Raw genomic sequence first — 26,660 nt, 5'->3', positions numbered from 1 at the left:
CGGAGAAACAAGAGAGATGAAAAGAGAGAGGTGGTGGCCGGGCTTGGAGAGGGGGCAGCGGTCAGGAGCTCTTAGAGAAATTGTGCCAAACCTCAGCACAGAGGAGGAGAGGCAAGGGGGGAACAGAGAGAATACTGGAGGACAGCGAGAACTGAGAGAATATTAAAGAACACATGAAATCCCCCGAGGAAATATAAAAAAGAGGAGCAGAGAAACAGGCTACAGATGATGTTGCAGAAAAAAAAGGGAGGAAAAGATGAATAAAGGCCCCCACGGATAAAGTGAGGAAGGGGGAAGAAGATGGCAAGTGAGGAGAAGAAAAGATTTAAGGGATAAGTGGCCCTGTATTCATTGACTGGTTGGGTAAAAAAAAAGGATGGTGGTGATTCATCCTTTGACAGTAAGTGGTTCACAACACGGGCAATCAGGCAGAAATACAATGCACATGTGCATGTTTTGGGAAATATTTATATATCTCAGAGTTAAAGGGTGTAAATGGATTTCTGGATGAGAGAAGGAAAGAGAAGGAAAATAAAGAGCGAGGCAGAGATGGAGAAAGGTGACTTTGCAGCGAGTGTCCCCTGACTGGAAAATATTGTATCATCATCATTCTGTTCTCTGGAACATGTTCCAAATGTTCAAATCCTCTCCCCACCCCTCTTTCTCTCTCTGTGCTCTTATGTCTCTCACCCTTTTCTGTCTCAACTCAACCTTATCATTGCCTGCTTAAACGCCACTGTATCCCCGCTGAACCATTTGCGATGCTCCTAATTGCTCCGAAGCCGGAGAACGGCTTCTCGCATGTTGTCGCATGCAATCGCTCGCAATGCAACCAAAATTGCACAAAGAGCACAAGCTCTGGTCGGCTGCAACACTTTTTTTCCTCCCCCCCCATTTCGCCTTCTCCCCTGGCCATCCCAATAAATGCATATTAACCGTTCTAATTCACCACTAAATTAACAACTCTGACCTCAATTAGGGCAGTAATTGTAGCTAAGACCACCTCCCCCCCAACTCACCCAACCATCCTTGGTCTGCCTTTTAATTGGTTTAGGAACCCTTTTCCCAGCCTTTCTAGCCCCCCTGCGCTTTCCCCACCTCACACACTCCTAAAACACACGCGCAAAAAAAGGAGCCACCTGAGAAAAAAAAGAGGCGTCTTCACTGTGTCTTTCTCTCTGTACCTCTGCGGCACAGGGGTGCAGTGCTGCTAATATTGAAGAGACTGAGGAAAAGAGCAGCGTGCCGCCTCAGGTTCTCAATATTCAGGCCATTTGGGACGTTTTCTCAGAATTTACCACACAGTATCCACTTATGTAATCTATAAATAAGGCAGCCTTCTCTCTCGGCTAAGTTTTGAAGGCGCTGCTTGCTGAGATCATTTAGAGCCTCAGACAGAGGAACGGGGGCGGCGGTTGGCTGCTGCCCTTGGGGGTCATATACACTGAGAGACACAATTTGTCTGCTTCTGAGTGTGTATCTGCGTATGCATGCTGAAAATTGCATGGTATTAACAACAAGCGCGCACGCACGCTGCAACCCCCGACGGGACCTCCTCACCCAGCTGATGCAACTGAACTGTAATTGACTGCAACACAAAAGGTTATGCGAGTTGCTGGCAGCTCCTACCTGCACGGCTGTGTCTAGCCGAGAGAAACAGCAACTCACTCAATCACACAGCTGAAAATGGTTTCTTTATTGGCACCGAAATATTGAGACGGCCCGGCGCAGACGTAGCCGCCCGGCGCGCGTGTGCGTGCACGTGTGTGATTGGTTAAATGAAAAGAGATGTGAATCTGAGTGATGTCCTCCTTTCTGAATCCTCATTTCCTCTTCAGATATCTCTACCCTGACCCCCCCCGCCGCTTTACTCCCCACACCCCCCAGCAACATCAACCCACTCTGCCTCGTCTCACCCCTCCCTTCCTACCTCGCTCCTTTCCCTCTCATCGATCTGTATTAGAAACAGGATATGAGGAACTATGCTATCTTATCACAGATCAGAGAGTGGGAGAGAATGAGTGAGGACGAAAGACGGAGAAAAGAGTTCGCTGTGGAGGCCAAGAGACGGAGAAACCGAAAGAAAATGAGAGACGGAGCGAGAGGATAAAAAAAAGGGAGGACAGCAATTTCTTTTCGCTTTGCATTCATCCATCTCCTGTTTCAAACACAGTACCAGTGAAGCACCATAGGCCTAATTGGACTAACGATTGAGGCCCCGATAAGACCCGCACTAATGAATAAATGAATGAGGAAATAAATGAATGAAATGAGCTCGTGCACACTAATGCACGAGACGGTATGAACATCGCTCAGCATCACATCACTGAGGATGCAAATCCTCGGCTCATGCACACATGGGCGTTATTTCCTTCAAAGCATGTACTGAAGCTCAAGTCAAAGGAAGAACATCGATGTCACCACTTAAACAACTCCTGCTCCCTGCTTTGCATTACCTTTACCAGTGCATTGACCCATGTATCCCTCTGGTGCAGATGGTATAGCACCTTGTCCCTGGTCCTGGCCATGCCCTGCCCATTTTCTGGACTGGCAACGTGTGGTAAGATCCTAACCTTTATCAGTCCGACAGGCCCTGCTGCTGCGGACACACGCTCCACGTCTGATCCTTATGCCCAGGTTCCTGCATTCACCATATGCCCAATTGCGACTTCACCTCCGCACACACACACATTAAATGCACACACGGACGCCTACGCTGGCATGAGTGACACATCCTGACCTCTAGCTGTTCCACCTCAGATCAGCAGAAGGGAAGCCACATGCAATGTGAGAGGGGACTTTGGGGTCAAGGAGGTGCGTTTGGAAAGCAGCCACATTGCGAGACCTGCATGGCCAACACAACTATCCACTTGACTGTCTTGACTTGCTTTTATACTTACTCATAAAAGAAGGAGTCTTATTCAAATAAATTCAAACTTTGGCATATAACTACTTGGGAAAACAAGCATGCACTATAGAAGTTGTTCTTGCCTAAAGGACGATCAAGTTAGGAAAAAATTGCTCCTTTTCTTGTATGCTTTTATGATTTGTGCTTATTTTTAATATGACATAATGAATACTTTTTAAAACATCAATCACTTAGCCTGTTAAGAGTAGACTTTTGTATATCATGTATATCAAAAAGTGTAATTAGGTGCTTTTTCTGAATCTTTTTTTTCTTTCTCAGAAGAGTACAGTAGTACCTCCCATCCACACAAGGCTGGGAGCATAAAATTAATATAAAGGCTCTAAAGATGATTGATAAGGAAAGGGACGAAGAACTAATGTTGTATTTCTAGTCCAGAAACTGTTCAATTGGCAGAACAGTAAAATCATTAACATGTGATTATGTAAGGGAGCAGTGATATGAATGCACTGTAGTGAGACACTTGTAATCGGGAAGAATGGGCAGTAAGCGATTGTGATCACTCTGGAACAGGAAGACAGCGGTGATGGATGGAAAGTGGTCGGCTCGGAGGCATGAAGGTCACGCTCGATGACAGTGCCACTGTGTGTGTGTGTGTGTGTGTGTGTGTGTGTGGAGTGTGGTTCTGTTGAATCAACAGACAGGGGAGCTGAGAGTAAGACTAAAAATACATCGTGTGTGTGCGCGCGCCTGTGCGTGCGTGCGTGTGTGCGCTCTTACTCATTAGTGGTGACAATACCATGTGGATTATGCCACGTTGCCTGACAAATTCCGCAGATGCACACGCGCACACATTGGCGCCAAACACCCCTGCAAAGGTGACACAAGCGCCCGCTAGCAAGTTTACTCATTGCAGTCAAGGGCACACCTGTGCATGTGTGTATGAAAACAGTCCACCTGGGCGCAAGCAGTTTGACACGACCTCGATTTCTCATCCATCAAGCCAGGCTCTCCTCTCATTCCTCACTACAACGCATTTCTATCTGTTTCCCCCCCTTGCTGCATATGTTTTTGCTCTCAGAGGTTTACATCCCTTTTCTCTTTTTTTAATCCTCTCTAACTTCTCTTTTTCGTCACCCCTTGTCCTTCACAGCCTCTCTCTGTCCTCTGTCACACTCCCTCTGTTCTCTGCTCGCTGTGATCAATTAGGAGACATTAGTCCCGCAGATATTCCAGGTGACAGAGCCCTCAGGAGGCCACGCTCTCCTTCATCTCTCCTCCTTCTGCTTCCCTTCAGTTTCTTCTCTCCACACCTGGCTGTCTTGTCACTCCTCCTCCTCCTCATCTCCTCTACTTTCCTCAGCAGCACAAACAACCTCACCCGCGCCCCCCCATCAACCAATCTCACACCTTACAGTGCTGACAGTGACATACCAGCCCTCCTCTCCTCTGTCTCTCCACTGATCTATCCCTCCTTTTTCTTTCCCCTTTATGTTCCCCTCTGCCCCCTGTGCACCAACTCCATTCCACCCCGTTCCTTTTTTTTCTTCTTCTCTCACCCCTCTCTATCTCGTTCTCTCCAGGTTGCCATTCACAATGATGGACCTGTCTTCTCTCCTGTATGCCAACCGCTCACCTGTATCCTAGCAACCACCTCTCCTTTGGCTCAGGTGCTCCATGCGGAGCAAGCAAACAAGACGCCGGGGGAATGAAGAACAAGCACTCTCGTTTATCCTCCTCCCTCCATCCGTTCAGTCATTCCTTCACACATAAAGAGGAGGCCATACTCCGCTGGAGTTTGAAGAGGGAATAAAAACGCTTTCTGTCCTCCCTTACAAATAAACTCCCTTGAACTCACACAGACACAAATAACGACTCGCAGCTCCAAACGCTTTTTTCATGCTACCTGTGTATGTTTATCTCATCCCCAAGGCTTCATTCTAACGGTAGGACACAGTAAATAAGCTTCACAGAGATGCAGAGAGTCAGCTATGCTCCCGAAACATGCAAAGTCATGTTTTTTCTGAAGACGTCATCCTCAATTGGCACACACATGTGCGCGCGTGAGTTTCTGGAAGATTGTCAAGCAATTTTTTTCTTCTTAATATTCATGTGAAGTCTGAATAAAGAAAAAAGAAAGAAAGGCAAATCATTTGAAGGCCAGCAGAGCCTCAGACACACACGGAGAAGTTAGGAGTTCTCACACACACACATGCCAACCAGCACAAAAAATGAAAAAGTGCTGTTCAGGCACATGTGTCCTGGTGTAATTTATGAGTGGGCTCCTGGGCGGACGCCTCAGAGGGGTCCTCTTCACGCTGCATGGCTCTGGGTGCTCTGCACAATCCCCACAGTGAGCGCTGGGCCCCACGCACACATAACACACAAACAAGGTAGTACAAAATCCCCCTTATGAGTAGTGAACTCGCTGCACGATTAACGCTACAAAAAGCATGGTAAACACAAGGGTTTCAGGCTTGGCAGCACTGCTACAGCTTTGTTCAGCGTAGAAAAAACACCGGAGCAAAAACATTTCCTTACAACAGCTGAAAAGGGGCCACAGTTAGCAATAGTAATAATAACAATAAAGTATCATTTCAGCTTTGTTTCAGCTTACTGAATTATAGCCAGTTGGACAATTAAGTTTGGTGGTGAAGCATACACACACACACTATTTGGCATATAATAAAACTGAAAAATATACAGAAAGTGGGGCTTAGAGGGAAAAATATTACACTCTATTTTCCCTTAATCATGCAATTCCATTAAAAATGCAATATTATACAGAATACTGACAGGGTATCTGGATAGCTTGCTCTTTTGTGCTGTAAATACACCAATAATAAAAAAAATCTTTTATAATATAGCTAACAATCTAATAGTACCTATTATTAAGACAGGCTGTTGTTAACAAGCTTTATGTGTCTGCAGGTACCCAAAAATTACTGATGGAGTGGTATGAAAAAAGAAAAAAGAAAGGTAGAAGCAAAAATTAGTCTTTGAAACAAATGTTTTGATTTATTTCCCCAATTAGATGTTCATTTAACAATTATATGTTCTGAAGAAAACAAATATTTGTGTCATTAAAGCCCCAGGTGAGCTCTGCGCTTCGAGTAAAAGATGAATAACGGGAGGTCTTTGGTTCTTTCTGCGCTTCAGTGCCCTTGAGTACATATGGATAGGATTTCGGGGGGGTTAGGGGGTATGAGGGCAGCGGTTGCCGTCCTTCGTCCCTCTCCCGGCTTTTGTTTTGTGGCTCCATATGTGGCTGTCTACTGCAGTGTGACCGTGTAAAGCTCAGGAGAGAATGGATCTTACTGTGTGCCCTCGGCAAGAGGCCTTGATCTGCTCTGGAGGACACACACCACTACTGTCAAGGGCACTCCACGGGGGTTACACAAATCACACAAATACTGACACATGCACAGATTGGAGTGCACATGCATAAAATTTGGTAGGTCGGGATGCATACGACACACATATGGCTGCATATATCACAAACTCACTATGGACGGTTAGATCGATGTGGTCACGTTTGGATAAATATATTTATAAATAAAGAAAAAAATGATCTTAATAATATATGTAGAGAGGGTTGTTATTTCTGCTGATGCCACTCTTCCCCCCATCTGTTGACTCTGGTCTCTCGGGTAAGAGGCCAATCAGGGGCTCAGTGGCACATCTGCCTTCTTGCACACACACCAACACAGTGAAATAGACAAACACACAAACATGCACATTCATACATAATTACATTTCCTCATTTTCTGTTCCTCCTCCTTCTATTGTCTTCCTCTCTCCCTCACACACACACACACACGCACACACACACACAGATGCATAGGTCTGCATTCTTTTGTCCAGTGAATGAGGTCAAGAAGGAATAAAATCCATGCCCACACACACACTCCCACACACACTCCAAGCAATGTTTTGTATTTTTTTGCTCCCTTCTCTTCACACAGATTCGCCGGTAGACAGCCCATCAGAATCTCTTCCTGATGTGCTGGGTAAGTGCTCTCCTCTGAGTATCTGCCATTCCTTAAAGTATGACTATCGCACGTTGGCTTCAGATCAGTGAAAAACATCCACTTTCCTGCTGGGTCTGTTAGGATTCCTACCTTGACTGATACCTGCTTGCAGAAACAGCCGCGGTATGCTGCGGTTTGTGTATCTTCCTGCCTCTCTAACTGCCTGTGCACTGATGCTGAGTGGAGGCCGAGGCTCCAGCTGGGGTCGATTTTGACAGTGCAGCAGTCGACTGAAGTGACAAAGCTCACGCCTTCTGAATCTGCTTTGTGTTTTAAAGGCAGCGGCTACTAACTTAACACTTTGTTGTGGAGGTGTGGGAGGTTTATGCATTTTAGGTCAATGCAACACAGTGTGGCGACTGAGCTTGTATTTGTTCAGGGGTGTATATATAGACAACAAAATAAAATAAAATCTGGTTAACCCTTTTCATAAAAATGTTGCTTTCACTTACCAATGAAGTAAGACAGCAGGATGGCCAGCAGGGCAGCGGCTGCGATGGCTGTCACCGCGGCACATTTCCAGCTGCAGTACTTGGACGGCTTCTTTAGTTTGAAGGCTGAGCGGGAGAAGGTGTTTCTGGGTAGCAGGCGAGGCGGTGGAGAATACACTGTTCCCGAGGTCAGGGGGTATCCGGGGGAGGAGCTACTGAAGAGAGGGGTGGTCCCTGACGACGTCTTGAACAAAAAATGCCTGAAGATGAGAAAAAGGGGTGAAAAAAGAAAAATCAACACACACAGAAAGACGCTTTATAAAGTAAGTGGTTAAAACAAGCTCTGCTTGAGTGCAAACACACCAAACTATAACCTAATAAGCGTCTGGATGACAGGGTCGCATATGTGCAAGCTTCTGTCCAATTTACTTTCCGATGAACCCTTCCTGCCATATGGGTTTTAACATCCTTGAACTGATTGTGTCTCCAATTCAGTGCTGTTCCAGTCCGAGGTCTCTTTTTAACCTCCACCTGCTCTTCTGTGGCTTCGCTTCTCTTCTGTTCACCCCACTTATAATTTGCGTCGTTTCTACCCTTAATGGCTGGCGAGGATCGCTGCTGTCCCCCTTTTGCTGTCCTCATTGTCCAGGTGGGGTCAGAGCTCAGAGAGAGGATAAAAGGGGGATTTGAACCATCATCCCTTTGCTCATATTACCCATTATCCTCTGCTATCACTGCACCTGCTCACCCGCTCACTCTTTCGCTGCTCCCCCTCCCCCAGCTGCTTTTCCTATTTCTTGTCTTATCTTTTCTTTTTCACTACCACTCCAGTATTCCTCTTCTTTCCCCCCTTTTTTATTCCTATAATCATGTCTTTCCTCGTTTCCCTCCTACAAAAAAAGTCCCTTTCTTCTTTCGGATTTTCTTTTGTTATCTGACCTTGAAAGAACACTTTCGCCATAGCAAGGAGAAAGACTGCACTTGAAGACTCTTTTAAAGGACACAAGAAGAAGAACTTCAGTGAAACCTTTGTGACATCTTTCATGGCACGCATGCACACACACAGCTCACACGGCGAGTGAGAAGCTGCCCCTGCGCAGACCTCAGGTGGTATGACAGAACAAAGCCCTCAGGTGAGGTGAGCGTGATCTATCAGAGGAGAGAAGGTCACTCCACTGCCTCAGAGATGAGTGAACAGAAAAATAAAGTCTTTTTGTGCCAGATTTTTGTGGAACTTGCTTGTTTGTGTGTTTGCTAGTGTGTGTTTGTGTGCACATATGAAGATGCTCTCTGAATGCTCTCCTACTTTTATCTTGTGAATAATGAACCTTGGCCGCACAGACATTTCTGCAAAGAGAGGAAACAATTTTTGGCTGTTACTTCATCTAAATGCAGTGTGAGGCCTAGAGCCTGGGTTTTAAGCATTCTGTCATGATTAATGGATAATTTTGGATTATTACAAATGCTAAACTATTTCCATAACTTCTCTGTTAGGATAACATTATCCTCACAAAAAATAATTACTCTGACAGGCCAAGAAAGTGGCGAGACAATAGGACGGGGAGTAAACAAGCCAACAGTTTAGGATTTGGGTAATTATTTTACAATTTGTATGTTTTTCTCTTCCTAAATGTTTGGCAAAGCCAGGGGTTTGTTTAAAATCTGACTTCTAATTTTATCTCCTGCCTAATCTGGCCAGATTCACAGGACTAAGCAGTGACTTGGTGGAATGCATTATGAAGAGGTGGAACTAATTACTACCAAATTACTACTAAGTCTTTATAAATCATGAAAAAAACCCAAACCAACCAGTCTTGAACCCCTCATTTCTGGATGTTTTACTAGTAAAATAGGAAACAGATGCAAATAGAAATTAAAACAGAGTATATCAGGCAAAAACAGAGTTTGCGCACATCTAACCAGCTTGAAGATCTGTATATGACCACCTTTATTCTTCATCACAGCATGAACTCTCTTAGACAACTTCTTGACATTTCTTTAAGAACTCTTCAGGAATAGTTCCCCAGGCTTCTTGAAGGACATTCAAAGCTCTTCTTTGGATGTTGGCTGCCTTTTGTGCCTTTTCTCTGTCAAGATGATCCCCCACCGCTTTAATAATGTTGAAATAATCTTAAATAGAAGAATATCTGAGTGTATAGAAGCCCATGAGAAAATTACCCGATGACCCACTTGACTTATCAGCTCAGAAAACATTTTCTGGTGACTTTATGGTCTCATTCACTGGTTTTAAGTCTTCTTCAATACAGCAAAATAAATAAATAAATAAATGAATAAAGGGTAGCTTTAGCTGAGATCGGTGCTACTGTATGCATACAGTATCCTTGGTTTTCACCTGTTTTTTTCGCTAACCATTACCAGTATTTCTTCTTCAGTCACCTTTCTCACTCACTATGTGTTAATAGACCTCTCAGCAATGAATCATACTTGTTATTAATCTCTGTCTCTCTTCCACAGCATGTCTCCTCTCCTGTCTTCCTTCTCTCACCCCAACCCATCGCAGCAGATGGCCCCGCCCCTCCCTGAGTCTGGTTCTGTCGGAGGTTTCTTCCTGTTAAAAGGGAGTTTTTCCTTCCCAATGTCGCCAAAGTGCTTGCTCATAGGGGGTCATATGATTGTTGGTTTTTTTTCTCTGTATGTATTATTGTAGGGTCTACCTTACAATATAAAGTGCCTTGAGGTGACTGTTGTTGTGATTTGGGTCTATATAAATAAAGTTGAATTGAATTGATCCCAGTTAATATAATGGTGAATAATGGATAAACCATAAGCTCTACCCCGTAGTTTAAATATGATCACATGGGGTTTCAAAATTCCAAGATAATGATGGCTAAAATGCCAACAGTAGTCCACAAATCAGTGGGCGGCATCGTGACAGCCCCGTCTATCTTTTATATGCGGTCGAACAAAACACAAAAATCTGAGAAGGTTGCCGGGTTTCTCTTTGACAAGCTGGAGTAAAGCAGATTCCAAGTCCCCAGCCTCGTGCTTTCTCTCTACCTCCACACCATGACAAATGACTCATTCCTGCACAGATGTGTGTCTGAGTTGTCCTCTTTCTTCTGCAGCCTGCTCTCTCTTCTTTTCAGACTAGTCTAATGGGACCAGTAATAACCCACCACTGTTACTGGACTGGATGATCTCTGTTTAAAAAGGTGTTTCACTGCACTTTGTGGTCTTCTATCCTTTTGATCACTGCTGTTTCATAACAGCATGTCCGCTCATCTGAAAACAGTTGGCAAAAACAGGTGACGTGCTCAGAGCATGAAGATTTAGTTTGGGAGCGCTGTTCCACTCTCTATCAATTATTCAGCCAGTCTGTGCTTTGTCTCTCTCTTTCTCTCTCATCATTTCAAGCCACTGATTGTTGGACTGCTATCTTGCTGGATTTTTCCCCTCTTCCATCGCTTCTCTCCCTGTTCCTCTCTTTTAGCTGTCAGGTATGGCCCGTGACTCCAGGAAAAGAAAATAGGCAAAAGAGAGAAAAAAAAGCTGAAGACAGATAGAGGCTGAAAGAGCATGAGGCGATGACACGCAAAGAAAAAAGAGGTTATTGTCTAAAAATACCACATTCTCAGTCTCGCCAACATCAACACATTGTTATGCATTGCATAAACCTATATGGTCTGGCATGCATGCATATATGCTCAAACACACAGGCGCGCCGTCCAAGGTCAAGCGGCTCATGTGCTCGTTTCAATTCATTTTCACAGCTGCTGACTCACTGTGATGGCAAGGCCAGCGGTAATTAATGGCAATACTCAAATAATGCACGTGTGAGCACAAGGGGAGGGTGAGCTGCTGAACTGTTTGTATTCTGCGCCACACAAAGCGTATGATTCGATGTGCTGGTATGTGTTTGAACTTAAGCAGTGAAATCATTTCATTCCCTGGCTTTGTTGTTTGTGTGCAGAAGCTCCGCTGTGAGCTTGGTGTGGGATGGGAATATGTCTATGGGCCATACTAATTACGAGTAGGAATGGAAAGTGTCTAATGTGCTCTGGGGAGGTAATTGACATTGATTTATGTTGCTGAGGACTATGGAGGGGTTCTATCATAGCAGGCAGCCGGCAATCACAACTCTGTATCATTAGGCTGGGGTGTGTGCGTGTGTGCGCTTGTATTTGTGTTTGTGCTTTTGTGTGTGCCTATTGTAGGGTTTTTGACAGGGGTCCAGCGTGGAAATGTCACACATAATTAGAGAGAGCTGACAGAGATTCCCTTAACCACCGCTACCTCGCTGTCATGCATTCTGTCTTATATATGCAACACACATCCATACAGAACATTAGCCAAAACTGACTCACACACTGACACACATTTACCCGGGCTCACACACAGGCGCCCACCCACGCGCAGTAAAATATAAATTTATGTGGGTATTCTTTCATGAGATTGCCCCGTATGTGCTACCGAGTGTTTAATTTTCATCCTTGCGGAACAAACAGTGACACAAGAGGGGAAGGATAGACAATGGAGATAAAGGCTATAGATTAGAAGACAGAGAGAAGACGAGAGGATGTGTTTTCACTCCGTTCCAACCCCGCTCCCCATTGAGAGAAAAAGAGGACCTGGACAATTAACCACAGAACAGAGAGCATGCTGGGTAATTAGCAGGAAGTCAAAGCTCGCATTCCCCTTGAGCGAACAAACACACACAAGCTTTGTGCATGCCCGCACACACGCACACTCTTCATATTCTCAGCTCTCACAAACATGCGGTTGCTTAGCATAGCACTTTCAGAGTCATCATCAGATGTAGAGAACAATTAACGGAGGTCGACACGGTATGGGGGTGACTGAAAAACAGTCAGATCTGAGAATGAAACAAAAAGCCCAGGGAGAGGAAGATGCTCAAGGACGGAGTCGTGAGTATTGCTACCTGCTACGATTGTAGGAAAAAATTGTGTGCAGATGGATACAGTAGATGGGGATTCATTTGCTTATTGTTGTGCAGATGAGGAGAAAAATTCAGAGGGCTACTAATGTTCATGAAAAGCAAAAATAAACAAATCCAGCCTGATTATGTATAAATCTCAGATTTTTCTTTTTTCCTGGCAAACTAGGCGCTGTACTGGAGTTTTATCCATTTTTTAATTTAGTTAAAGGAACATTTGAGAAATCCTTTTTGAATGAAGCCAGTTAGGCGCTGGCTCATTGATTTTATATAAAAACTGGACTTAGCCTCTAGCCTCTTAAAACTGCATTCTTTCTAATGGCCAGCAGGAGGCAACTTCTGTGGGTAAAACGGCACTACTAGTGTTGGGTGGAACGTGTTTGCTATTCATTACTGTAATCATATTACATTTTTCAGAAATGCAGTAATGTTATGCATTTCTGTATAAAATTTGACAATCACATTACAGTTGCTTCTTACTTAGGATATGCTGAATGTTTTTGTTGATAAGCACTGTTGTTTTTGCTGCTGTTAGCTTCTGTTAGCTGCTATTAGCTTCTGTTAGCCGCTATTAGCTCATGTTAGCCGCTGTTAGGTGCTGTTGGCCAGCATTAGTGAAACTACCTTTGAAGTGGACTCGGACACTCAGTGATAAAAGTCATAAAACATCAAACTTGTTTATCAGATTAAAAGTCTGATTTTTAGAACACTTGAGCATAACATTAGCCGGTATAACGCTAGCTTATAACCAGCTGCTGCTGTTGTTTAGCCGACTTTTGTCTGGAGATGGTCATTTGTCTAATCTGCTGACAATAAGTAACTGTGACAACATTGGAAATGAATGAGTATGTTATGCATATGTTCTTGTCATTGAGGTGAAGAGGAAGACCAACAAATATGTTGGGGGAACAACAAACTGGTGTATGCTCCTATGTATTTTTAATGGATTGTATATATGAGAATGTGTCAGTTTGTTGGAAGATGTAATTACACACTAATCAATGTATATTTAGAAGTACAACATTTTTGTTTTTGTTAAATAACATTAAAAAATTACTGAGTGTGTAGCTTTAATGTATGAATACGAGGTCATGTCATTAATAAACTTGATGTTACACAGGTCTGTGCCTGTTACAGTAGTGCGTACAGTATTTGGAACAGATATACTGCCTCTCCTCCTTCTTCTTCACTGCCTGTCGTTCCAACAGGTAACATCTTTGTATCTGTCCCCACAGTAATGCATTTGAAAGTAACCAGTAGTAACGTCCACCCCTTCCTTTCCAGCTCCTTCCAGATAAATTGAGATGCCGCAACCCTCTCGGTGATCTTATTCCGCCACCCCCGAGGGTTGTGGCCCACAGAGGAGCGTGCCGGGGTGCAAGGGAATATCCCGAGATCACGGAGATTGAACCTGGCATGAGCCACCCATAGGAGCTCAGAGGGAGCGATTGGAAATCAGATGCTTTCACACAAATCACGCGTGCGCACACACACACACACACACACACACACACACACACACACACACACACACATGCGGTCGCATTCACACAGAGAAATGTATTTTGTCTCTGTGTTTCTCATTCACACGCACACGCAGCGGCATCAGCCGTCTATAGTCATTTATCTCACACGGGTAAATGTATCCATGTTCTGCGGGCCTCAATCTCCCTCTTCTGCCTTTCTATCTCTCACACACACTCCCCAAAACAATCTCCTTCAATCACCCCCTCTCTCCATTTCTCTCCCTCTCTCTCCTTCTTTATCTCTCCCTCCTCTACCGTAAACCATTCCTTTCCACATTCCCCCGCCCTCTCACCTCCCACTCTCCTGACTTACATTTCTTTGCTATATAACCCCCCCCCCCTCGTCTGTTTCTATCTCTCTCTGTCTCTGCCAGTCATCCAAGCCCTGGGGTGTTCTTAGGTGATCAATCTTCATCCTCTCACCGCTGTCACACTGTCGGGTCAAGCCAAAACGCATGTGCACACACACACACGCACGCACGCGCACACACACACACACACGCAATGCATAATGAGTGGACAACAAATGCCAAGATTTACATATGATTACAGTGGGGAGCAGTCTGATTTAAAAAAAACAAAAAACAAACACATGCTTGGATGCAAATACACACACGAGCGTACACACATACACTCCCTCCCCTCACATGAACAGGTTGCTCATCATTTCCTATAGCTGCAGGTTATAATGAGATGGAGGACAGGCTCTGCCAGCACAGGGATGGTGTGACTCGCTGGCTCTGCCTGGCTGGCTCTGCCTGGCTGGCTCCGTCCCAATCACGAGCTCCAGCAACTCCAGCAGCTCCAGCCAGCACACCCAGCCTCCACCATAGCCTGGACCGGAGAGGAGGGCCCAATCTGGGCTGGAGGGTGGAGCCGGAATACTCTGTGTGCTGCTCTGGGCTCCATTCACAGCGACAGGCTCTGAGCCATGCCAAACCCCACCACCTGAACATGACCAAATACTGGCACTGTAGAGGCCTCAACAGTGTGGGCGTGTGTGTGTGAGACGCTTCAAATCTGCAAAGATGGCAGTTGTAAGGCGAAAAAGGATTTATAACTTTAAATACATTTTATTTTCATCCTAGATCACTGCATCAAAAACTGCAAAAAAACCCCAAATCGTCCTTCACCTCGGGTGATGTTGTGCCAATCACGTAAACATGACAACGCAGGCCTAGAAGAAGAAACTGCTAGTGGAAACAGCTTCTTTTTAAAGGTGTACGTATTCTTGTTCCTACCCATCATGCATACAAGCACAATGTGTGAGCACAGGTTGAGCATAGACCTGAGATCAGTGGGGATGAATTAAACATCGCCAGGCCTCATAAATACTGCACAGGTCCAACGCTCTGGGGAGTTTATCCAGGCCCATCAGTGCTGGAAGCCTCAGCACCCAGCAGGAGAAACACAAGTACAGCTTGCAGAGTAAATGCTCGGAGACTGACCACGCGCATGCGAACAAGCATGCAGGCAGCCTCCCTCTCACTGCCATGCTTCATGAATAGTAATACCCTGCATGAATGCTCTGTTTTCCTGGTAAGTGTTCTTTGTGTACTGACAAACCCACCCCACATGTGTAGAGTGTGTGAAAAGGTTTGTATTTCCTGCTTCTTCACTCCAGGTTGCATGCATAATACTCTTTTGTAAGGTGTCCTGTTTGGGGATGAGGTAGAGAAGGAAACTGAGCAGCACACTTTTATGAATCACAGCCTGGAGCAATTGGCTTTTCATTTAAAGGTTCATATACTGGTTTAGAAATAATGGAGGAAATGTGTGAGATCGTGGTTGCTTTGGGAACTAAAACAGTGCAGATACAGTTAGGCCCATAATTCGTTGGATAAAGACATTTTGTAGTTTTGCCTCTGTACACCACCACAATGGATTTTTAAAGCATACAATCAATAAGTGATTAAAGTGCAGACTTTCAGCTTTAATTCTGGGGCTTTTACAAACATTTTGCATTAACTGCTTAATTTTTAAACACAGTCCTGGATTTTCAGAGGCTCAAACTGAGAAACTAACAATTTTAAATACAAGCATTGTTATTAGTACTTGGATGAAAATCCTTTGCAGTCAGTGACTGCTTGAAGTTTAGAACTGTGGACATCACATAAATGCTGTGTGTCCTCCACTGAGATGCTCTCCGCTTTTTTTGCAGCCACCTCCAGTTGCGTGGGTCTCTTTGTATTCAATTTCAATATTTATTAAGATCAAGAGCATTCTCTTTTTGGCTGAGAACAAACGACTGACTTTGCCATTGAAGAATTTTCCTGTATATGGGTCATTATCCATATTGCAGGTGTACCTGAGCTGTTCCTTACCCCTTCTACATACTATGTTTTCTGGCTGATCTGATCTTCTTCTTCTTGAGTAAAATCAGAGTTTTACACTTTATTTTTTTCTTAACCATGGAAATAATTCTGTGATTGTGCACTGTACTTGTGGTCTCTCAGGCCTTTTTGGTGCCAGATGTACCAAACTATTGATTTGGCCACCCCTAAAGTTGTTCCTATTTCTGATAGGTTCATTTCGTTTTGTTCAACCTAATTATGGCAACCATATTTGCACTGACGTCTGTTGATAGTGAGAAACTATAAAATGCAAATTCAACATTTTGAATCAAGTTCAGCTATTATGTCTGTAAGAGAAGAGGACTTACCTGGTCGTGATGATGTTTGTCACAAACACACAATTATTTCTGGGACTCTGAAAATGTCTCAAAGTTAATGCAAAACGTTGTAAAACCCTTGCTAGTGTGCACTTTGATCATATATTTGACTTAAAATCCATTGTGGTGGTATAAAAGAGGAAAAATTACAGAAATTGTATCTTTGTGCAACATATTGTGGACCTAATTATGGACGTTTAAGAGACAATAAGCTGAACTGTATTATTCAGGCACTTCATGCAGGTGCTCCCCTCTCACAGTGCCTATAACTGATATCCATGTCTCAGGGTTCCAAAACTTTTATAACAAGTATGCTAAATATACAAAACTCATCATGGTGGAGTCAATCAGTGATTTGTTGAATTAAAAAATAAATTGGTGTTAGGTGGGTGTTAAATAACAAAAAAGGACAACAGTCAAAGCAGCATTTTAAGAGCAAATACAGGGTCAGTTAATTCCAGTGCAATTGCAATAAGTGGTTTCTCTTGTGGAGGCAGAGTAGTTTGTACAGCGCTCTGAGGTAAAGTTTGCAATGAAATTTCACAGGCTTAGATCACATTTTAAAAGGTGGATTTTGGTGAACACAGCTTTGTAGACGGGAGTTAATGAATATTCGGACTGTGATAGGTTTGTGTTACAGCTGGAGAAGTGTCTACATTTTACTTTTCCACTTTTCGGTGTTAAAAGCTTCGTTGACCTTTAAAGGAATGGAGATGTCAAAGTGGACCTTTCGTTTTAAAGCTGGGATGGGTAGATTTTTTTTTGTTGTTGTTAATGGTCAAAAATATTTTAAAAAAGACAAAAGTTTTTGATTTGTTTATATGTAGATTTCAAGAAAAAGCAGCTGATGAATGGTTAAGTGGAATGTTGCTAGTAATTTGCTAAAAACCACTAAGCTGGAGCCTAAGCAAATTATTATTAATTAATTAATATTAATTGTCTCTGTTCTTACACAAGAATGCAAATATTTAAATAATAAATATTTACAGATTTTGGTGCTATTATACAGTGACTGTGAGAGTCCAACACAACATTAGTGTTTTTTGGGATACAATGACATGACAGAGCAGTTGCAGAAGTCACAAGCTAACAATAAACGGCCAATAGCCAACATAGTATTATATTGCTCTATGTCAGCGGTCCCCAACCCCCGGGCCACAGGCTGGTACCGGTCCGTGAGTTGTTTGGTACCGGGCCGCGAGAGTTGAGGCTCGGGTGTGAAACTTATAGTTTTCAGGGTTTTTATTGTTTTTTATCGTTATTTTTTATCGATTTATTATTAACTCTGTTTCCCTGGGTCTTTTCCCCTGTGTTATGAATAAATCTTCCTTTTTTTGGTACCAGTACTGGTTTTATTTTGTTGTATTTATCCGTGACACCTTAAAGGCCGGTTTGTGAAAATATTGTTGGACATAAACCGGTCCGTGGTGCAAAAAAGGTTGGGGACCGCTGCTCTATGTGACGTAAACACACATTACCCTACACATCCTCCGCTTCCTATAAGCATGTCTCAGTGCATGCTTTGCTCGGGCGATCGTGGCTCAAGAGTTGGGAGTTCGCCTTGTAATCGGAAGGTTGCCGGTTCGAGCCCCGGCTTGGTCGTTGTGTCCTTGGGCAAGACACTTCACCCGTTGCCTACTGGTGGTGGTCAGAGGGGCCTGGTGGCGCCAGTGTCCGGCAACCTTGCCTCTGTCAGTGCGCCCCAGGGTGGCTGTGGCTACAATGTAGCTGGCCATCACCAGTGAGTGAATGTGTGTGTGAATGACTGGATGTGTAAAGCGCTTTGGGGTCCTTAGGGACTAGTAAAGCGCTATACAAATACAGGCCATTTACCATTTTGCTTCCTTTCACTTCCGCAGCTGATCCGTCAAGTTATTGTGTCCCCAGAAACACTTCTGTTGTGTTTTGTGAGATTTAGTTTTTTTTATACTTCCAATGTGTAATTTGTGCATTTTTTTTTCTTAAGCTCCAGTGTGTTTGACCTCTCAGGGCTGCTGTTTCATTAACTCACAGTTAAACACAGACTAGTTAAAAGGCTCCCAAAAGCTTGCCAGCAGTTGCCACGGCAAAAAAGCTTCGACAGCTTATTACTGGCTAGAGATAGCCAGTGTTATTAAGACACTCTGTTACCAGTTAGCTTGTCAGCCACAGCAGCTTACTAAATAGTCACTTCATCACTAAGGTTACAGCACCATTTATTTCAAGAGGACATAGTTTTAAAAGTGTCCATGGCCCATGGAGTCTAATATTTTTTTTGCCAGTCTGCCAAGACCTTCCATTGATTTGTTCCCAGTTCCCTAATTGCCTTCCTTTTTAAGTTCTTAAGTATTCTTTCATTTTTAGTGTAACAATTTTTGTGTTAGTCCTAGTGAGTGAATAGTTGTTATTTTACATCATGGCCAAATACACCACAGCTTCTTTCTTTCTCTGCTAACATTTCTGTCTGACACCGCCACACTGAGCTTACAGAAATGTTGCTGAATGGATCTGACCTTTCATTCCTCACTATTGATTACTCAAGGCTTATTCAACTGCTGTGCTTACTGTAAGTGGCTCCAGATATCAGCGTCAGGTAAACCTGTCAACAGAAAAACAATCCAAAACAAAACAGAAAATATATACTCTGACCTGGTCTCCAGCGGCACGTTACTGTTAAGCACCCAGCTGTCTTGTAACTGGACAGACTCAGGGGTGGTCGGACCATCTCCCGTCCCCGGAGCGGGCGCGTGAATGGGGTTTCGTCCGCCTCTCAGGGTGTTTCTGTTCAGGCTGTTGGCAGACTGGTGGGACAAAGTGTGGTGGTTGTGTGGAGGGGGCAGTGGAGGTCGTAGCGTGGTCTGACTCTGGTGGTTGGCAGCCCCTGGAAAAAAACAAGCACAGAGACGAATTTAAGAAAAACACTTCTGTGTGAAAATAGAGTCTCAGATCAAAGGGATCAAGGACTCGGCTCCAAAATGCTACAAACCCAAAAGCAGAACAGAAATGTTATTTGATATTTGGTGATTATTTCGCAGTATGTCAAAAGCAAAGCTCTTCAGCTTGCAAATAACTTCATTATCATTCCATTATGTACTACTTTTGCCTCTGCAATCATTTGGTGCGGAGTAGGTGTCATGTTTTCCAAACGGTCGATAACTTATTTGAGAAGGAAATTCCAGCTCAACAGATACGTGGAATTTGATAATCATCTTCTTACATTTTGATTCACGTTTTTCTCCATTTTGTCCATCTTCATTTTTATCCACTCCTCTCTCTCCTTGTCTTACTTTTACGCTTTCCCTCCATATTTCTTTTTCCCCCCAAGTAGCAAAAAGATGTGTGTGAGCAATATTAGAGCACTCAGCACAGCGTGCGCCCTCATCTCTTGCTCTCAGACTTGGGGGAACATGTCAGCTAGAATCCAATACCAGCCCTTCCAACAATGAGCTAATGGACTGTTGAGTGAGAGAGCTGAAAAACAAACCCGGATGACTCAGACGAGAACACCCATTCACACATTACACTTCTCCCTCCCTCCCCCTCTCCCTCTTTCCATGAATCAGTGGGGGATTTGAGCCCATCTTCATCGTGCGTGTGTGGGTTTGCACGGGAAAATCAATAAACCACATACTATACGGTACAGGAGATCTTAACATACTTTTTTTTGTTGCCAGCTGCTTAAAAAATTACATATCATGACAGTGCAAAACCTGCATGTCATTTATGCTTCACGCGGCTTTACGACATCGTTTGCTTTTTCTTTCATCGATGCCACGCATCAGACTTTCATCATTACTGAGTATGGAGATACATTATGAGATTGTTTACTTTGTGCGTCGTCTTTCTCCAATTGATCAAAGTTTGGAGCACATACACACACATATGTGTGGGGTGAAAACAACAAAAAAGCAACTGCTTTGTCAAGCTGCGTGATCACACTTGCCCTCCTCCATATGTCATCTTCTCTTGGATTTGATAAGAAAAGAAACAGCGTGCGAGAGGAAGGGAGAAGTGTGGATGTGCTGAACTCTCCTGTCTGCTCTTCTGCTTTGATATTTGCCTGTTCACGTGTGTGTGTGTGTGTGTGTGTGTGTGTGTGTGTGTGTGTGTGTGTGGCGGAGGGAGGGGGGGTGACGACTTTTGACAGATAGAAACCAAATCAGAAGGCGAATGCATTTTGCATCTACATCATGCAAATGCATCTTCCTTTGTTCTCCTGGATGGGTGTTTAAGGGGAACCCGGCTTGCTTGCAACTCCCGCTGTAATGACAACCAGTTTGCGAGGTGACCTGATTCCTCTGCGATACCGCGGGGACGCAGGTGTCACCGCCGTGGCTGGAGAACAGATGCTCGTGAAAGGAGAGAAGGGACGAGAAGGGGGAAGGAGACTGGGGGAAAAAAGATGGGGCCTGACCTCTGCTACACAGGAGAGACGCTAAACATCTGTTTGTGCGTGCAAAGATGCTCTTGGGAGAAACAGATACACATGCGTGCATGCAATCACCCGCATACATGCAGCCACAACACCGCCCGAAAGGCCATCCTTCTCTATCATAAACTCTGCATGTAAATTGATATTAAAGCATGCGGTGGGGTTTATTTCTTGTACTTCCCTCCTCCTCCTCCTTCCTATACTGCCCCATTTCTTGCTAAGGATTGTTTCTCTCTCTTTCATCTTCCTTTTATTTGCATTTTCCTTGTGTCCCTTTGCTGAAATGTAAAGCACTTTAAGATAAACCTTGTTTGTTAAAAGCACTTTATAAATAAAATTAACTAGACTTCCCCTCCCTGCAATGTCCCTATAAATGTGAAATAACTTGTACTGCGCCCTATCTGCATAAATACTTTTATATAGTGTACGCATATCAACAAAAGCACACACACATTAAAAAAAAAACCCAAAAAACAAAAGCCGTATACTAGGGGGGGCACGCATGCAGGCATGGACACAGTCCCAGCGATGCAAAAAATACAACTAGGCAACCCCACGCTCACTAGACCAGCCTGCTGTCTCCCATGTTTAAATCTGCGTACAAAAATGCATGCCTTATGCTTTTGTTCACTTTCCCTCCCATAAATATTGAACAGATTTTTCATTCAAATTTGGATGAATAATATATGGCACACCTTGTATGGAAGAGGAATACTTTTTTTTTCCCAGCCCTACTTTTCCCACAAACTGCTGTAGCCTGGGTACGTGAATGTGGTAAAATCTTCTGTGTGTATGTGTGTGTGTGCAGACACACTCCAACCACCGGAGAGGGTGTTCTTCAAATATCCAGCCACTAAATTATGTTGCGCAGGTATCGAGTCACGCTCTGTTCTGTCTGCAGAAACTTGCATCCACCACTTTTTGTAATAAGTGCATTTTGCTTTGCAGACTCAAAGCAAAAGAGAAAAAAAATGCTAATCCTGTTATCTATCATTCAGCAGCAAATTCAATTGCACGTCTCCAGATAATGTCAGAAAAATGTAAATTCGGAGAAAAGTACTGCCTGTAATTCTATGCATTAACTCTCTTCATAGCCTACTGGGACCGCCGCGACTGTCATGTTCTGTCGGGCTAACCGAACTGAATTGTTACATGATAGAATGCGATTGTTCCTTTTATTCTTCGCTGAATCAATATTTGCTGAATAAAGTGGATAACGACTCATTACTAATGCTCTGCTTGTGTTGTTGTAGAATGTGCTGCAGAGAAAAAAAAGAACAACTTTTTTAAAGAAAGCACTATTCTTCCAAAAAGTCCCTCAACCTTTGGTAGAAGTTCAAGAAAGAAAGAAAGAAAGAAAGAAAAAAACAGAAAAGAGAAGAAAAATCTCTCTAGACGTGCTACAAAATATTTATGATCAGAGACAAATTGCTTTCTTTTTTCTGCTACAGCACGGGAGATTGATGTCAAAGAAATTTGTTCTCATGCAGACTTCAAATCCATAAAAAAAACAACCCAAAAAAACAACCCTTAGAGCTCACTGGAGAAAACACAAACATATTGAGAAGTGGGGTCTGCCGGAGGAGCAAGGCCGAGGTACAAGGCTGTTTTTTTCATACATGCAGAGAACCGAAGAAAACATTTGCGTTTCTGTTTTGGCCACAAATACACAAACGCGAGTAGCCACTGGAACAGAGGCGGCGTGCAGGAATGAGGAATCTTGAGCTAAATGGTTCTAATAAATTAAGATAGGGGACTTAGTCAGATAAAGTGTGTGGTTTCCAAACTACAACCCGCAGGTAGGCTAATAGGAACAACCGTTTTACTAGGAACCCGGTCTGATAAAAGACCAAACATGCGAAAAAGGAAATGGAGCAATTAGTGAGCAGCCAAGCAGATCACATTTTATTCCACTTTATCTTTTTCTCCTTTCTTTTCCCTCTCTTTCACTCGCCAGTGTGAGTAAACAGAAAACGTTTACTTGACAGCTCTTGGTTTTGTTTTGTTTTTTGTGGAGAAGCTCTGAGCCCCCTTCCGACTGCTGTCAAAGCCTGACCCAGTTTATTCTTGTCCAAGGTCCCCTGCGACCGGAGAGAGAGGGGGACTATAGCTGTAAGCTGGTGCGTTTGGCTCAGGCTAATCCCTGGAAGTTCATTATGCTCGCCAATTCAAAGCGGCCTCGTTCAGCAGAAAAGCATTAGCCTGTCTGCTAACCTGTAAAACACACTTCAGCCAGAGGAAGGGCCTCACCACATCATATTAATCTCACAGTGTGTGTGTTTGTGTGTGTGTGTGTGTGTGCGTGTGTGTGTGTGTGTGTGTGGCCAACTGGCAGCAAGAACCAACCAAGGCAGTTTGTTTTGCAGCCTTGGATGGGTAAACTGTTTATTGACATTTTCTGTGGTTAACAGAGAAAAGTCACGGGGCAGGATGTGCATCTGTGTGTGTGTGTGTCTGTGCGCAGGACAGAAATGCCCATTCAGCAGTTAAAAAGGGATCATTGCAGGGCTCAGCTCCCACCCCTCGCTCCCTATCGTCCCTCTATCCCTCTCACTCCCTCTGTCTACCCATCTCTTTATTTCACGCCCCATATCTCCACTGCTTCCACTTTCCTTTTTTTTTCTTTTCTTTTCTTTTTTTTTAAACTGCTGCACCAACCTTCATTGTTTTTCATGCACCTTCCCTTCCAATCTAATTGCCATGCTCCCCGTGTTTTTAAGGGTGGTATATTCCCATGTGTTGCTGCTTCATGCGTCCTCTATCTGAGAATGTCACATGCTCCTCATTTGTCATTCTTCTCAGAGCTCTGAGGCTGAGCATGGAAGGAGAACTTGAGGTGAAACACACACACACACACACACACACACACACACACACACACACACACACACACACACAGCCTGACAAAGGAGCTTATTTCTCACTAAGATTTTACTGTACACAATTGCACACACCACAACAAACACGTGCTGGCACAAAGAGGAGATAAAGTTAAAGACATACATTTATACACACATACATGCACACACACACACCGCCTCTGCCTTGGCTAGTCATCTCTGTCTAATTAGGAGGCAATAATCCGCTAGAGAAGAGTCATCAAATTCAGCCAAAAACAAACAGTCTGAGCAGAAATGCATGCGTGCATTTTACCCTGCACCCACCACCCCACCACACACACACACACACACACACACCTATAAGTCCACACGCACACACACACACACACACACACAAATACAAATGCACAAATTGTCCAACTGCTTTGCAAATGTCACCCTTACATAAGCACCATTAGGGAAGAATAACATTAGCGGAGAAGAAGGGAGTGTGTCTTTGTTGTGCCTTTGTTTCTGTAGATTTGTTTCAACAAAGCCATTAAACATTCATTGCTTCGGCAGTGACTTGAGGTGGCTTCCCTGGCAGCAGATAGCTAGCCACTTTAGAAGAGGATCGAGCTAAAAATAGCTTAGTGTTCCCCATGCATAATGAATGGCCAGAGACAGCGCTAACGCTAGCTCTTTCCAGGAGCGATCTGCTACGCTCCGTTTGGTCGTCTCAGCTCTCCCGTCGTTCCGAGGGAGCGTTCCCAGACAGGTGCTCCGAGCCAGACAGTATTCCCATATAAACATTCGCAGACCAATTCCCAGCCAATCCTCGGCAACAACGTTCCGTTCCCATTCACCTGTCACGCTTCACTAGGAACACAAGTCATGTCTGTCCACCTGTTAGCTTAGGTAATGGTGGACTACTTTAGAGGAGCACACACACACGCACACACACACACACACACACACAAATACGCACACACACGCAGCATGCAGTTTCCTGAGGATTATCTCGCTGTGGTCAGTTTCTGCCTGGCTTGGTAGGGCTCATTTCCTGCCCAGCATCGACTCTCTCCAGGACCACACCAAACACATATTCAGACAGGCATGCACTTTCACAGCACATGCATAAACAGTCGCCGGTTATAGGTGTTTTATTTGCTCGCAGCCATCGCTCGCCTCGCCTGCATGCCAGGGTATGTTTATGCAGTGCCAGACTGACACTCTGAACTCATTTAGGCCGATTTTAATGGATGCCCAAAGCCAAGGACTCTCTCTGCACACCATTAGATCGGCAGTCCTGGCTTGGAAAAGTGGCACTTTCATCCGAATGTTGTTGTTCTCCCATCCAAATATCTCCCTTTCACCCTCTAAGCTCTCATCAGTTTACCCTTTTTTACCCCGTGTCTCTTTAACTTTCTACGTGCCTTCGTCTCTGTCTCCCTTTCACTCACTTCCCCACCACCCCCATCTATTTTTACTGGTGTGTTCTGGCTGCTTTCTTTTCTCTCTCCTTTTTTTTCATGCAAGATGTCTCATTAAACAACTTCAAGAAGTCAAAGTTTGGCTTTCTCTCTCTCTCTGCTCCCATTTGCCTCTTTGTGCCTCTTCTTCTTTTTTTTCTTCTTTCCCAGCTTCTCCGTCATTGTTTTCTTTCTTTGTCTCTCTTGCTCGCTGTCTGCGCGTACATGCTCAGCAGAGACTGAAAGAAGCCCCACAACAGAAAGTGTGGGTGTATACGAACAAGAATGAGAGAAAGAGAGAGTGCGCCTGCGAGCCTCACTCTCCCTCTTTGCCAGTGTCTGCCATTAGGGTGTCAGTGGCAGAGTGAATTTATTTGCTGTGCGGTTACTGGGCTAATGATTGATGTTGCCCCAGCAAACAGTAAACCAATTAGAAGGCTGATGTAACGTCATTTTAAAAGCCTCCTAATCACGTTGCTCTTGAACCTGGGACCCGGGCCTTCCCTAATGAAGATTTATACTGGATCAAAGGAGAGCCTAACGCCATTAACAATAGATTGTATTCCACCAAAAATCACATTAGGACTTCTCTGCCCACCCCTCTCCCTCCCATCAGGCCTTTGCTAAATATATCTACTGATTACAAGTGCAGATGCACAGAGGAATGGAGAAACAGGGGAAGAGCGGGAAAGGGAGGCATAGAGTTGCCCCACAGTAGCTAATTGTTGAGAATAAATGTGTATACTGATGAACAGCCTCATCACTGCAGATGTTTGCACGTGCATGTATACGCGCACATAGCGTAAGAAGAGAAAAATAGTTGTGAGGTGCTGATATAAGCACACGAGGCCTCTAACAGCCAACATGAAGGGCCCGGTGATGAAAGAGAAAGCTTAAAGCCGGGGAAACTAACTAGTTTGTCTTTGCTACGCTGATCCTCCTGCTGGCACTTAAAATTCATCATCCCCTTACCTTTCACTTTCCAGCGGATTATTAATGTCATATGGAAAATAACTACAAGCACACCTACTCAGTGGCAACCAAGCTGCACTCTGCAGAGTGTAGGGGGTTGCTTCCCCTTGCATCATTGTTTTTTTTTTTTTTTGTTAAAGGTGGGAGGGTTACATTTAAAATGCAATCCATTAACGAATCAGCAATTGTCAGTCTAGGATTGTCACATGTGCCACAAAAAAATAAAGGAAGAGGGAGTTTTTTTTATTAGTTCTTTTTATGCTTATGCAACAACTGATTCAAAAATCATAAACTGTTTTTTATTACAATCAGTGTCATCTAACGATTACCCGACGCTGTAATTGTTTGCTTTGAATTCATCCAAGAATGATCCAAATTAAAGGTTTTACGTCTTCCCGAGAAAACCATCTATTACTGGCCACAAATTCCACAAATTTTATTTATTTATTTTTTACGTTCTCTTATTATTTTAAAGCAATCACAGTAAAAACGTCCCCTCGGTTTGATTTCCAGCCCTGCAAACAAATGCTGACTTCAGTGGAATGC

The 26,660-nt window shown here is 43.9% G+C and overlaps 1 protein-coding gene across 1 annotated transcript in view; it reads right to left on the bottom strand.

Moving 5' to 3' along the window:
* The window catches only part of tenm2a (teneurin transmembrane protein 2a), a 223,116-nt gene that overhangs the window by 37,275 nt on the left and 159,181 nt on the right, over positions 1-26,660 (bottom strand). The window contains 2 exon segments of the mRNA XM_019345661.2: positions 7,350-7,588; positions 19,069-19,300. Coding sequence (XP_019201206.1) covers positions 7,350-7,588; positions 19,069-19,300 — 471 coding nt within the window.

Source organism: Oreochromis niloticus, linkage group LG2 (genome assembly GCF_001858045.2).
Source record: "Oreochromis niloticus isolate F11D_XX linkage group LG2, O_niloticus_UMD_NMBU, whole genome shotgun sequence".
Classification (NCBI taxonomy): Eukaryota; Metazoa; Chordata; class Actinopteri; order Cichliformes; family Cichlidae; genus Oreochromis; species Oreochromis niloticus.
Note: the sequence above shows the minus strand (reverse complement) of the source record. Positions and strands in the feature narration are given on the sequence as shown.